At 46.2% G+C, this 15,558-nt stretch overlaps 1 protein-coding gene across 1 annotated transcript in view; it reads left to right on the forward strand.

The window, feature by feature from the left end:
* Positions 1-15,558, forward strand: part of LOC134958822 (zinc finger CCCH domain-containing protein 7B-like) — a 296,536-nt gene that overhangs the window by 131,532 nt on the left and 149,446 nt on the right. Inside the window, exons 11-12 of the mRNA XM_063941538.1 lie at positions 1,402-1,639; positions 2,421-2,470. Of these exons, the coding sequence (XP_063797608.1) occupies positions 1,402-1,639; positions 2,421-2,470 (288 nt within the window). The remainder of the gene's footprint in view (positions 1-1,401; positions 1,640-2,420; positions 2,471-15,558) is intronic.

The following is a 15,558-nucleotide window of genomic DNA, read 5'->3' on the forward strand; positions in this document are numbered from 1 at the left end:
GGGTGAATACTTTAGCAAGGCACTGTACTTACTGCTTTATCCAGAACGCTCAAATCAGCACCACAGTGGGAGATGGTGAAGCTCTGAATTCACCTTGACTCCGATCAGTGTGTTATATACTGGACTTACCTGTTTTCCTCTGAGGCTGCATTATATGATGGACAGTGGGGGGTAGATTTACTAAAGATTCTAATACAGACACGTGGTGTTGTTGCCCATGGCAACCAATCAGATTCTATCATTTTCTAGAATGCAATAAAGAAATGATAGCTGAAATCTGATCGGTTGCTATTGGCAATACCTCCACTTTTAATTTTTAGAAGCTTTAGCAAATTTACCCCGGGACTGTCTGTTATTCCGTTCAATTGATGTTTAATGGAGCCATCTTAAGTATTGGACAGTTCCTTCTGTGCAGCGGTTTCACTGGGGTCAGTGACACCCGGTGCAATAAATAGGCCCCGTCCACTTCCGAAAAAGGGGAGTGACCTGGCATGAAGGGAACGTGTCCTTGCGGACGACCCCATTTTCCTTACTCCATGGGCGTGCCCAGCATTCCCTGAGATGGGAGGGTGCCACTCGGGTGCGGTCTCAACCCCTATAGTAGCACCTCTATTTCTGTGTGAACTGAAATATGCTACTATGCTGTACAGTAGAATGATAGGTGCACTTAGTGTCTCCTTCTAAATACAGAATGATAATACTGGCACGGGGGAGCACAGATCCAAATGCAAAACTGTCTGGTCACAGATACGTTTCTCCTCATGAGCCCGCCCATAGTACTCTTGATGTTGGCTTTATAGATAAACCTAGTGTTTTGTATAGGCACACCTCTCTCTTTAGAAACCATATTCGCTCACCACAATTACCCCCGCACTAAGGAAAGGGGGAATATTTGCAGCATAGTACTGTCTGTCCATTGCCCATGCTGGAGTACAGGAGTTGAAGGCTATGACTCTGGTCAGAGAGTGCTAGATATGGTTTGTGTGTTTTCTAGACAAGTCACTAAGCTGATCAGGAGTGCGGCGAGGAAACGCGAGGAAGCAGGAGTCTCTCAGTGTAGACCGCAGGAACCAGACTTCTTACTACCATAGACCAGCATGTGCATGCCCTTTCTGCTAGAGTGGGCTCTGCTGAGCAGGGTTTAGAAAGACTTCCGTATTAAAACTGATACTCTGATTTTCTAGAGTTTCCTTCACATTACATTTATTTTGCAGTGCATTCATTTGTATTTGATTTTTACTTCTGTTTGCTAAATCTGAGGTTTATTTTACAATAAATTCCATGTCCCTCGCTTATTGCCAAGTTCTCTTTCCCAGTAAGAATTGGGCCTCTTCTGTATAGGAAACAGGTACTGGTGCTGTGCATATTAATAGACTACACCATAATGTGCTTATTTTACAGGCATCCAAACAGGTGCCACAGCTGATACCAGTATTTCCCACATCTAATCAGCTGCTCTCTACACTGGGTACTCCAGGCCTTCCAGCACCCACCACGCTACCACTGGCTCCCTTTGGCTTGCTTGACTCTCTGAAGCAGCCGGTAGCACCTCTACAGCCTTTTAGTCTTCATTTGGATACATTGGACACCTTTGAGCCCACGCGGGAGACACTGGACAGTCTGGACACCTTTGTAAATGGTAATAAGTGGGTAATGATTATGAGAGCCTGGCTCAGTCTACACACTGACTAGTGGAAACATACATGAGATAGAGATATATATATATATATATATATATATATATACTGTGTGTGCGTATATGTGTGTGTGTATATATATATATATATATATATATATATATTTATATTGCATGGGGGCACGCATCGTGGCATCGCTGTGCTGCATACGCTTGCAGCCACAGTTTTGCCAATCACTGAATGAATTGCGAGTGCGATCACTGTGAATGGATTGCGGGTGCGAGCGAATGCACGCACCCACAAAAGTCATAAGTTGCATACACATCGCTGCAACAACGAATAAGGGCACATCTGTAAGAAGGGATTGGGTAGAATACAAATATGTACAATAAAATACACAGTATAAGTCCTCAGCCTTTCAACAGAGTAGCTTGACTTTCATTGAGGTTTTTTTTCCACACATATATAGAACCTTAGGATACCCTAACTGTAACCATTTTCTATATACACTCTCTAATAGAGTGTAATTAGCACCTGCCCGTCCTGAAGCTCTTGTCATCTGGGAAACTGTCTGCAGTGGATCTCTGGTGATCTACAGCTAGCTCACTTCTCCACCCGATTATAATGGCTTAATGTATATGGCATACATAATGAAGAATGGCATCATCCCGTTGTCCTCTATGTTGACTACCTACTTGCAGATATTCACTACATTGTTTATCATTTGCTTTCACCAATCAATATGCAACACAGTGATAGGTTTTTATTTTCTTGTTTGTGTAGATACAAAGCATCTTGATCCTGTATTGTTGAAAGGAAACCAGAAGCAAAAGGTGGGTTAAGTTCTTAAAGTCCTCATCATTATGTGTTTAATGAAGCATGTAATACTGAGAAGCAGTGTTAATATTTGTGTAAGGTTAGCACACGTTATTAGTGCATATTGGAGGTCATTCCGACCCGTTCACACGCTGCAGTTCTTCGCAGCGGTGCAAACGGGTCGGTTCCGCGCATGTGCGCCAGCCGCAATGCGCACGCACGTCGTTGCCCAGCGACGGCCGTCGCTGGGCAACGACAAGAATAAGGAAGAAAGCGTTAGCTGCCGTGATCGCAAGAAGAGTGACAGGCAAAGGCGTTCCGGGGCGTCAACTGACCGTTTTCTGGGAGTGGAGCACCAAACGCAGGCGTGTCCAGGTGTTTGGAGGGTGGATGTCTGACGTCAATTCCGGGATCTTCATCGCTGGATCCATCGCACAGGGTAAGTAACTGCAGGGCTAGTCTTGTTTTACACAAAACTTTTTTAGCATAGCAGGGCTGCACAAGTGATTGCAGCCCTGCTATGCTAAAATACACGCCCCCATAGGCGGCATCTAGATGATCGCACGAGCAGCAAAAAGTTGCTATGTGCGATCAACTCGGAATGACCCCCACTGACACCACTTCTGCATTAGTTAGAGTCCATGGGGTAGATTCAAGCACTCATTACCTTTTAATCTCTTCTTGAAGACTTTCTCCAGAGCACGAGGTGGCCCACTATTTTTGACATCATTGTTGGGCTGTAATGCAATTGGAACTTTTTTTTTTTTTATATATATAATAAATTTTATTGAATTTTACGAATAGTATCCATAACAAAAGAATACAAAAAAGATAACAATATAGTAGACATAACAACTGCAGTACAATTGTTCAAAAATAAAAGGTGATGGGGAGCCAAACATGTCCATCTTTAAATCCGATATCCCAATCAAGTACATTACAGTGACCCAAATACGTGCACTCCAAATTAGGCATATTGCATACAAAGCGCTGACCAAATCAAGATTCCCATTATAAAGGTCAATGTCAAGGAATTCCAATGCAAAATATAATTAGGAGCTATGAACATAAGGAGGTGAGTACGAGCCCAAGGTGAATCGCATCTTTTTACATAATCAGACCATTTGAGCCATTTATTAGAAATAAGAGGGCTGGACGGGGAAAATAAGCTACCAGTTTTCTCAAAAATATGGTATTTGTGGATTCTAGTTTTAATGGTTATAATATCTGGGATCTTCGCTGATTTTCAGAGCTGGGCTATGGACCCCTTCGAGGCTATCAGAATATGTCCTAACAAATATTTATCTGAGATAGCTACTTGTGTTCGGGAATAGTGTAATAAGGCTAAAAGGGGATCCAATGGAATGGTCTAACCTAACACTTCAGAGATTAAAGCAAAGATCTCTCTCCAGAGGGGTAATAAGACCGGGCAGGACCAAAAAACGTGCATAATGCTCCCTATATGTCCACATCCTCTCCAACAGTAGGGAGAGACGTTCGGCCATATTTTATGAAGACGATCTGGGGGTGAGATATGCCCTATGAATCAATTGAAAAAACATTTCTGAATGACTAACACATCGTGAAATTTTAAAGCATGAGTGATAGATACTCGTCCACACCTCCTCAGTAAAGACGTTGGGCAAATCTTTCTCCTATCTACCTTGGGAAACAAAAATATGATTCATCGTCTCCGAGGTGAGATATCTGTACCATCTAGAGATATTACCTCGACTATGTTCAGTGCGAATAAGGAGAGGGAGCTTTTTAGGAAGGCGAGTAAGTACTGAGGGATTGGGGCGGTACTTGGAAAGCCAGTTTCTTATTTGGAGGTACTTATAAAGGTCTTGTTTTGGGATGTGAAAGTGCGTTTGTAGATGTGTAAAGGGAAAGTAGTCCATCTTGTGAATGGATATCTTGAAGGGTCCGGAGGCCGCATTCATACCAAGTGAGCAAATTCAAGTTTGGGATCGTAAGAGCTATAGCTCTCAAGTAAAGCTGCAAAAAAGGGAGCAAATGTTTATCCTCGGGTGAGAGGAGGTTATGCCAGGTAGTCAATGTAGCTAGAATCGCTTTACAATTATTGACTGAGGCGGGAATAGCCGACACTGGGAGCCACAGTAGATCTGCCATCCAGTGAGGGTATATAGCTGTCTGTTCTATAGCTACCCAAGGATTCACTGTATCTAAGTCAACCCAATCTCTGATGTGACTCAGAATGCATGCCATGTGATATTTTTCCAAATCTGGGTAAGCCACTCCACTTCTACCTTTTGAAGCTCTAGCTATTTTTGGTTTCTTTCCTCCCCAAATATAGTTTGCGAGGATTCTATTGAAGTCATTACAAGTCTTTTTAGGGAAGGGGCAAGGAATAGTTCTAAAGAGGAACATCAATTTAGGTAAAAGCACGATTTTAGCTGCCGCTATGCGCCCAATCCACGAAACATCCTGTAACATCCAGTCTTTGGTGTGTGCTCCAAACGCTTTCAGAAGTGGGATAAAATTACATGACGAGATCCGCTTCTCTAGAGTGGTGAACCCCCAAGTATTTAAGGGACTGTGACTGCCAGGCATATTTATATAAAGTTTTTAAGGAACGGATCTCATTATTGCTCACGTTTAGGGGGAGAGCTTCGGTTTTAGTGGTATTAAGTCTGTAATACGATAATTCGGAATAAAGATCAAGCGCGGCATGTAAGTGGGGGAGGGAAGATTCTGGTTGTAGAAGACACAATAAAATGTCGTCCGCGAATAAGCTTATCTTATGTTGTTTCCCGCCGATGAGGGGGCCCACAATCATAGTATCTCTTCTAATATATTCCACTAATGGCTCAATCGCTAGGGCAAATATCAACGGGGATAGGGGGACAACCTTGACGGGTCCCATTGGTTACCTCAAATCTTGTAGAGTAGAAGCCATTTGCGAACACCTTAGCAGATGGACAAGAATACAGGGCTAAAATAGAGCTAAGAAAGTTACCCTCAATGCCAAACCTTTGTAACGTCTGCTGCATATAGTTCCAATAAAGCCTATCGAATGCTTTCTCAGCATCAAGCGACAAAAGCAACAGAGGCTAGTCTGACTGGTGGCAATGTTCGATAATATCAATCACTTGTCTTGTGTTATCAGAAGCTTGCCTACCTAATACAAAGCCAACCTGATCTGGTTCAATTAGAGTGGGTAAAAGGGGAGCAAGTCTGTTAGCTATTAGTTTCGCAAACAATTTGACATCGACGTTAAGTAAAGCAATGGGGCGATAATTTTGGACAGATGTAGGCGATTTACCGGGTTTCGGAATCGTTATAATCTGGGACTCCAGCATTTCTTTAGGGAAACGAGAAGTAGCCGAGGCCTCATGAAAAACATTTAGCAAAATAGGGACCAATATACTCTTAAATTGCTTATAGAAGTTAGAGGGATAGCCGTCAGGGCCAGGAGCTTTATCTAGAGGAAGGGAGCCAATGGCCGCCTCAACTTCTTCAAGAGTACATGGGGAGTTAATAAAATCGGCGTCTTCAGCTGATAGTGATTTTAGGGGGAGAAGCCGAAGAAACTCTGAGATCTCTGGGGGTTTAGGTTGGGGGGGTATGAGGATCGTCTTTTAAATTATATAATTGGGAATAATATTCCTCAAACGTGTTGGCTATGTCAGAAGGATCCATAACCTTGGCTCCTGTGCAATTGTATACCGCCTGAATTCGGTCCCGAGCTCTGCGGCCACGAAGTTTACGGGCCAAAAGTCGACCAGCCCTATTGCCTAAAGAATAATATATTTGATTAAGACGCTGAATGTTACCGTGGACTTCAGCCAGTGTAAAAGAATTAACTGTGTCTCGGGCTGCTAGAAGTGTAGTAAAAATAGCCTTATTTAAAGGGTCTGCTTTATGGGCCCTCTCCAAAGAAGCAACATCCCGCTCAGCAGAGGCCAGTTGTTGTCGAGATTCACGTTTTAGTTTGGCCGCGATTTGAATCGCTGAGCCTCGAACAACTGCTTTCAGCGCACACCAGTGGGTCAAGGTAGAAGTGTCTGATGGTTGATTAGTGTGTAAATATAGCTCCAGAGAGTTCTGGACCGCCTGGAGGCCTTGCGGTTGTTTCAAAAGGTGAGAGCACAATCTCCAGGACCCGGGGGAAACGGTATAAGAAGATATATCCCAGCAAATAAATAGAGGGGCGTGGTCCGACCAAGTCATGGGTAAGAGATCAATCTTGCGCAACGAGGCTAAAGTCCATCTATCTACAATGGCCAAATCAATACGGGAGTATGATCTATGCACATGAGAATAAAAGGTATAATCTCGCATCGATGGGTGTTTAACCCGCCAAGCATCATACCAACCATATTCAGCTAATAGCGTTCTAAAAGGACCTGAAGATACACGAGGTTTCACCGGATGGGGAACTATAGGTGGGTTGGACCTATCTATGCTAGGGTCTGGGGCTAAATTAAAGTCGCTGAGAAGCAAAATGGCACCCTTAGACTTTTTCCTGGAGGATACGAAAGAGCTTTCTGCAGAAAGGAGCTTGCTTAGTATTGGGCGTATAGCAGCAGGCAACGGTAACCTCCATGCTGTCTAAGTGACCTATTAATATTAGATATCTACCCTCGGGGTCCGAATGTTGGGTCGATAGCACAAACTTGCAATTCTGAGCAATAAGTATGGCAACTCCAGCTTTCTTAACAGGGCCATTAGCCGTGAAACACTGTGGATATTTAGCATTAGTAAAACGTGGGGGGTTTTGATTCGGAAAGTGCGTTTCTTGTACAGCTACAATATGTGCTTTCTGTTTAGCAAAGTAGTTAAGGGACAATCTTCTCTTGTGGGGGGAGTTTAGCCCCTTAGCATTAATTGAAATAACATTCACCATGGATTAAGTAGGGAGTCTGCTTGTTGTAGAGGTGTGTGAAGATCTAGACACTGCGTACTTGTCAGTAATGAAGACATAATATGGCTCACAGAAAGGGAAAGAAAACATACATTAAAGAAAAAAAACTGGAGAAAATAAAGCATATAAAACAACATAACTGGTCTCTCTTGAGACCAAATCCAGATGCCCTGTCTCGGCATCTGTGTATAATAGGTGGGGGGTAGTGGCACGCCTCCCAGCCACCATCCTAACCCAAGATAAAACGGAACAACCGCCAGTCCGCTCGCCTCCTGAGCAGCACCTCGCTATACTCCCTCATCTATTTACTTTCAATAAGCATCCTACTATATTGGATAGGGAGCGGGAGCCCCCCTGGAGGAGGTCGGAGCGACAACACTACAGAATGAACATGGTATAAGAACATCAACTCTGACAAACATAGAAAGAACGAAGATTAATACAATTAAGGCGGCAGGCCAGCACTAAAATAACTCTGCAGCCGCCCACAATATCAACTGTCCTCCAAGATCTCCAAAAAATTTAAAATATAAGAAAAGTAAACAAATGGAGGTATCATAGAAATGCAGACAACAGTCCATAATATAATGAACATGGTATTAGGTTAAGCACAAGGACAGAGTGATAGGCAGCAGCAAAAAAGAAAAACGTAGCTACAACCAAAATCAGCCCCCTACTCCACCGTGGACCAGTCCTGCTGGAGTCGACGGTGAGGGGAGGGGCCATTAGATGCACCCGCAATGTTCCAAGAGTCTAAAAGTTTTGATCCTTCTTCGGCGTTGTCCGTCACAATTGTGGAACCTTCGCGCGCAATGAGAAGTTTAGTGTGAAATCCCCAGCGGTATGATATATTAGCCTTTCTCATGGCTAACGTAATGGGCTAGAATGAGCGTCTCTTGAGGAGGGTGGCTTGGGACAAATCTCCGAATAGCTGCAGATCACCTAGAGCCGCTGACGTGTCTGATGAAGGTCTAGACGCCGTCAGGACTGCCTCCTTAATATGAAAATAATGCATTTTCATATTGACATCCCTAGGAGCATTGTCCGGAGCTGCCTTGGCTTTAGGGAGTCTGTGAATTCTGTCTGAGATCAGCCGAGGATGCCTGTGGTAAAAGCTTTCCAAATAAATTAACAGCGAAGTCATGGAGGCTACTGTTGGACACCGCTTCTGGGACTCCGCGCAATTTAAGGTTACTTCGTCTAGATCTATCTTCAAGATCCGTGAGCTTATCTCTAACCCTATGCACTTCGGCTTCAAGGGTATCGTGAGAGTCAATTAAGTGGTTATGAGACCCCACTACTTCCTCCATTTTTGTTTCCAAATTGTTGGTACGATCTCCAATCTCGTCGATGGATTGTTGGCATGCCTGGAGAGCGGAGCGGAATTCCGCCGCCATTTCCGATTTGAACTGCGACATAAGCAATTTCATTGTACCAACAGTTAATGCGTCAGAGTCACTGACCGCGTCTGTGGATGGAGAGGGTGGCATCGGAGATGTCGAGGCAGATGGAAGAGGGCGGGGGTCAGTATTCCGTATTTGAGGTTTATCTCCCATTTTTTTGGGCTGTTGAGGGGAAGAGTTAAAAAATGAGATTTGAGATACTGACGTGGAGGATTTCTGGAGTTTAGGAGGTATAACAGAGCTCAAGACACCCTTGGGAGAAGGTATTAATTAAAAATGTTGAGAGCGAAGATTCCACAGAAGAGAATACCAATTAGAACATATCCCGGGTTAGGACTGAGGCGGGAGGAAAGGTCATCAGAACATCATTTGTAGGTGGATAGAACAGAATATCCCAGAATGAAAAATGCAATATATCAAAAAGGACACTAGATGGAGCTCTAAGCTCTATAAGTAAAATTATGTGCAATACAGCTTATAGCAGGAGCCAGTATTCACAAATATTTTGGGGGGTGCTCTGAGTTAAGAATAGGGGGATTTAGCGGAGCTCCTAATCACAGTAGATGCAGCCCTGGAGGTAATTTTATGATTAATTGTTCCTCACTGCACGTGATCTCTCCAGGTTGCTGAAGATAGGGTCTAACAAACAGGGTAAATCGCTGCCCCACAAGCTGGCAGCCCAAGTAGGGGAGCAATAGAATATAACAAGCCCCAACTGCGGGTGCCGTCAGAGCCAGGTGAGAGATCAGCCAACCTTTGATGCTGCAGGTGTACAGAGCGCGGTACGGCTGTCCGGGCACACCAGATCCGCGGCTGCCGTCACGCTAAAGAGACCTATGCTTCCATCTCCGGGTCTCAGCTGCCGGGACCGCTGCAGCCGCTGCTCCAGGCACAGGCGCCGCAGCTACCGTTCCCGGTGGTGGAAGTGTGCCGCTTCACACAAGCGCCGGTCGCGGGTGCAGCTTCAGCTTCCGGCGTCTCTGAGGGGGCGAAGCCGCGACCTGCGAGGGCTTTAGGAAGCGACTCCCGGCCCCGCAGCCCTGCCGTCCTGGTCCTGAAGTGTGGTGTGTGGACCCCAGAAGGTATTGGGGGTCAGAGGGAGCACCTAAAAAGCCAAAGGTACCCAATTAATATCGGGTGTAGCAGAAGCTCCTAAAGTTTGCTGCCGTTCAGCGTGCTCGCTAGGCCACGCCCTCGGAACATTTGTTTTAAACTCACTTACTTGTCTGTGCAGAGCTGCTACCTAAGGCAAGCCAGGTGTTAGCAGATGTTGTGCTGAATAGCTAGTTGTATGTAGTGTTCCCAGTATCCTGTATAACAAGTATTCCCCAGTAGAAACTCTCCATGAAATTTAAATTGTGGTGTATTATAGAGATTAGTTTGTAGGATTAAGATATGAGAGTGTTTTTCAAAATATGAGGTTCTCAAATGAGGTCTTTCCTAACAGCTAACAATTTAATGATATTTGAAATAGTGTGAAGAGGGAATTTCACAGGGGATATTACTTTACATCAGGTGCTAAATAAACCAGAGTGGTCAAATATTACTTTAATAATGCACTGATTGCTTCAGGTTTGGAATTTAATGATTGTATATCTGACTTTTAGAACTAAGCGGCAGATGTATTAAGCCTGGAGAAATGATAAAGCAGTGAGAAGTGGAAGGTGATATCGCACCAGCCAATAATTACGGGTTTAAAAAATTGGGTTAGGAGCTGATTGGCTGGTGCATTATCACCTTCCACTTATCACTTTTGTTCACATTGAAGTTGGCGAGACCTTTAGTTCTTCAGCCGTATTCCCTTGCTTGTATAGGAAAGCCACCCACAGCTGGCTAAGTGCCTTCACATTAGCTTTCTCTCACGTCCTAGAGGATGCTGGGGTCCACATTAGTACCATGGGGTATAGACGGGTCCACCAGGAGCCATTGGCATTAGTAGGTTGAACTCGATGGACATTTGTCTTTTCTTTTTCATCCACTAGGGGTCACTGGAGTACTCTTGGGATATGGACTGGGCGTAGCCGGAAATGGCACATATTTAAATATTTAAATTAGTAACTGGCCATCCCCTCCATAATCCCATAGAGCCTTCAGTATTTTTCTGTGCCTCTAGCGGAAGGTACTGTGGACTGAATGTCCTTCGATTCTTCAAGCAAGATTATATATTTCTCTGACGTCCTAGTGGATGCTGGGACTCCGTCAGGACCATGGGGAATAGCGGCTCCGCAGGAGACAGGGCACAAAATTTAAAAGTTTGACCACTAGGTGGTGTGCACTGGCTCCTCCCCCTATGACCCTCCTCCAAGCCCCAGTTAGGTTTTTGTGCCCGTCCGAGCAGGGTGCAATCTAGGTGGCTCTCCTAAAGAGCTGCTTAGAAAAAGTTTGTTAGGTTTTTTATTTTCAGTGAGTCCTGCTGGCAACAGGCTCACTGCAACGAGGGACTTAGGGGAGAAGAAGTGAACTCACCTGCGTGCAGGATGGATTTGCTTCTTAGGCTACTGGACACTAGCTCCAGAGGGACGATCACAGGTACAGCCTGGATGGGTCACCGGAGCCGCGCCGCCGACCCCCTTGCAGATGCCGAATAGAGAAGAGGTCCAGAAACCGGCGGCAGAAGACGTCTCAGTCTTCATGAGGTAGCGCACAGCACTGCAGCTGTGCGCCATTGCTCTCCGCACACTTCACACCAGCGGTCACTGAGGGTGCAGGGCGCTGGGGGGGGCGCCCTGGGCAGCAATGTAATATACCTATTCTGGCTAAAATATATCACATATAGCCCCTGGGGCTATATGGATGTATTTAACCCCTGCCAGGTTCCAAAAAAAACGGGAGAAGAAGCCCGCCGAAAAGGGGGCGGGGCCTATTCTCCTCAGCACACAGCGCCTTTTTCCTGCCCAGCTCCGCTGCGAGGAAGGCTCCCAGGACTCTCCCCTGCACTGCACTACAGAAACAGGGTAAAAACAGAGAGGGGGGGCACTTATTGGCGATATTTATAATATTTGAGCTGCTATAAAGGGAACACACTTATTAAGGTTGTCCCTATATATATTTATAGCGCTTGGGTGTGTGCTGGCAAACTCTCCCTCTGTCTCCCCAAAGGGCTAGTGGGGTCCTGTCCTCTATCAGAGCATTCCCTGTGTGTCTGCTGTGTGTCGGTACGTGTGTGTCGACATGTATGAGGACGATGTTGGCGTGGAGGCGGAGCAATTGCCTGTAATGGTGATGTCACCCCCTAGGGAGTCGACACCAGAATGGATGGCTTTGTTTATGGAATTACGGGATAGTGTCAGCACGCTACAAAAGTCGGTTGACGACATGAGACAGCCGGCAAACCAGTTAGTACCTGTCCAGGCGTCTCAGACACCGTCAGGGGCTGTAAAACGCCCTTTACCTCAGTCGGTCGACACAGACCCAGACACTGACACTGAATCCAGTGTCGACGGTGAAGAAACAAACGTATTTTCCAGTAGGGCCACACGTTATATGATCACGGCAATGAAGGAGGCTTTGCATATCTCTGATACTGCAAGTACCACAAAAAGGGGTATTATGTGGGGTGTGAAAAAACTACCGATAGTTTTTCCTGAATCAGAGGAACTGAATGAAGTGTGTGATGAAGCGTGGGTTACCCCAGATAGAAAACTGCTAATTTCAAAGAAGTTATTGGCATTATACCCTTTCCCGCCAGAGGTTAGGGCGCGCTGGGAAACACCTCCTAGGGTGGATAAGGCGCTCACACGCTTATCAAAGCAAGTGGCGTTACCGTCTCCTGATACGGCCGCCCTCAAGGATCCAGCTGATAGGAGGCTGGAGAATACATTAAAAAGTATATACACACATACGGGTGTTATACTGAGACCAGCAATCGCCTCAGCCTGGATGTGCAGTGCTGGCGTGGCTTGGTCGGAGTCACTGTCTGAAAATATTGATACCCTGGATAGGGACAGTATTTTACTGACTATAGAGCAGTTAAAGGATGCATTTCTTTATATGCGAGATGCACAGAGAGATATTTGCACTCTGGCATCAAGAGTAAGTGCGATGTCCATATCTGCCAGAAGAAGTTTATGGACGCGCCAGTGGTCAGGTGATGCGGATTCCAAACGACATATGGAAGTATTGCCGTATAAGGGGGAGGAATTATTTGGGGTCGGTCTATCGGATCTGGTGGCCACGGCAACGGCCGGAAAATCCACCTTTTTACCCCAGGTCACCTCCCAGCAGAAAAAGCCACAGGCTTTTCAGCCGCAGTCCTTTCGTTCCTATAAGAACAAACGAGCAAAAGGACATTCCTATTTGCCCCGAGGCAAAGGAAAGGGTAAGAGACTGCAACAAGCAGCTCCTTCCCAGGAGCAGAAGCCCTCCCCGGCTTCTACAAAGGCGTCAGCATGGCGCTGGGACCTTACAAGCAGACTCAGGGGCGGTGGGGGGTCGCCTCAAACATTTCAGCGCACAGTGGGCTCACTCGCAGGTGGACCCCTGGATCCTGCAGGTAGTATCTCAGGGTTACAGGTTGGAATTCGAGAAGTCCCCTCCTCGCCGTTTCCTAAAGTCTGCTTTGCCAACGTCTCCCTCCGACAGGGCGACGGTATTGGAGGCCATTCACAAGCTGTATTCTCAGCAGGTGATAGTCAAGGTACCCCTCCTACAACAGGGACAGGGGTATTACTCCACGCTATTTGTGGTACCGAAGCCGGACGGCTCGGTAAGACCGATTCTAAATCTAAAATCTCTGAACCTGTACATACAAAAATTCAAGTTCAAGATGGAGTCACTCAGAGCAGTGATAGCGAATCTGGAAGAAGGGGATTTTATGGTGTCCTTGGACATCAAGGATGCTTACCTTCATGTTCCAATTTGTCCTTCACACCAAGGGTACCTCAGGTTCGTGGTCCAAAACTGTCATTATCAGTTTCAGACGCTGCCGTTTGGATTGTCCACGGCACCCCGGGTCTTTACCAAGATAATGGCCGAAATGATGATCCTTCTTCGAAGAGAAGGCGTCTTAATTATCCCTTACTTGGACGATCTCCTGATAAGGGCAAGATCCAGAGAACAGCTGGAGGTCGGAGTAGCACTAACCCAAGTAGTGCTCCAACAACACGGGTGGATTCTGAATTTTCCAAAATCCCAACTGATCCCGACGACACGTCTGTTGTTCCTAGGGATGATTCTGGACACTGTTCAGAAAAAGGTATTTCTTCCGGAGGAGAAAACCAGGGAGTTATCCGATCTAGTCAGGAACCTCCTAAAACCAGGAAAAGTATCTGTGCATCAATGCACAAGAGTCCTGGAAAAAATGGTAGCTTCTTACGAAGCGATTCCATTCGGCAGATTCCATGCACGAACTTTTCAGTGGGATCTGCTGGACAAATGGTCCGGATCGCATCTGCAGATGCATCAGCGGATAAAATTGTCCACAAGGACAAGAGTGTCTCTGCTATGGTGGTTGCAGAGTGCTCATCTGTTAGAGGGCCGCAGATTCGGCATACAGAACTGGGTCCTAGTGACCACGGATGCCAGCCTGAGAGGCTGGGGAGCGGTCACACAGGGAAGAAACTTCCAGGGCGTGTGGTCAAGCCTGGAGACGTCTCTTCACATAAATATACTGGAGCTAAGAGCAATCTACAATGCTCTAAGCCTGGCAAAACCTCTGCTTCAGGGTCAGCCGGTGTTGATTCTGTCGGACAACATCACGGCAGTCGCCCACGTAAACAGACAGGGCGGCACAAGAAGCAGGAGGGCAATGGCAGAAGCTGCAAGGATTCTCCGCTGGGCAGAAAATCATGTGTTAGCACTGTCAGCTGTGTTCATCCCGGGAGTGGACAACTGGGAAGCAGACTTCCTCAGCAGACACGATCTGCACCCGGGAGAGTGGGGACTTCATCCAGAAGTCTTCCACATGATTGTGGTCCATTGGGAAAGACCAATGGTGGACATGATGGCGTCCCGCCTCAACAAAAAACTGGACAGGTATTGCGCCAGGTCAAGAGACCCTCAGGCAATAGCTGTAGACGCTCTGGTAACACCATGGGTGTACCAGTCAGTGTATGTGTTTCCTCCTCTGCCTCTCATACCAAAAGTACTGAGAATTATACGGCAAAGGGGAGTAAGAACGATACTCGTGGCTCCGGATTGGCCAAGAAGAACTTGGTACCCGGAACTTCAGGAGATGCTCACGGAAGATCCGTGGCCTCTACCTCTAAGACGGGACCTGCTTCAGCAGGGACCGTGTCTATTCCAAGACTTACCGCGGCTGCGTTTGACGGCATGGCGGTTGAACGCCGAATCCTAAGGGAAAAAGGCATTCCGGAAGAGGTCATCCCTACCCTGGTAAAAGCCAGGAAGGAGGTGACTGCACAACATTATCACCGCATTTGGAGAAAATATGTTGCGTGGTGTGAGGCCAGGAAGGCCCCGACGGAGGAATTTCAACTGGGTCGATTCCTACATTTCCTGCAAACAGGATTGTCTATGGGCCTCAAATTAGGGTCCATTAAGGTTCAAATTTCGGCCCTGTCGATTTTCTTCCAGAAAGAATTGGCTTCAGTTCCTGAAGTCCAGACTTTTGTAAAAGGAGTACTACATATACAGCCCCCGGTTGTGCCCCCAGTGGCACCGTGGGATCTTAATGTAGTTTTGGATTTTCTCAAATCCCATTGGTTTGAGCCACTCAAATCGGTGGATTTGAAATATCTTACATGGAAAGTAACCATGCTACTGGCCCTGGCTTCAGCCAGGAGAGTGTCAGAATTGGCGGCTTTATCGTATAAAACCCCATATCTGATTTTCCATTCGGACAGGGCAGAACTGC

Source organism: Pseudophryne corroboree, chromosome 9 (assembly GCF_028390025.1).
Source record: "Pseudophryne corroboree isolate aPseCor3 chromosome 9, aPseCor3.hap2, whole genome shotgun sequence".
NCBI lineage: Eukaryota > Metazoa > Chordata > Amphibia > Anura > Myobatrachidae > Pseudophryne > Pseudophryne corroboree.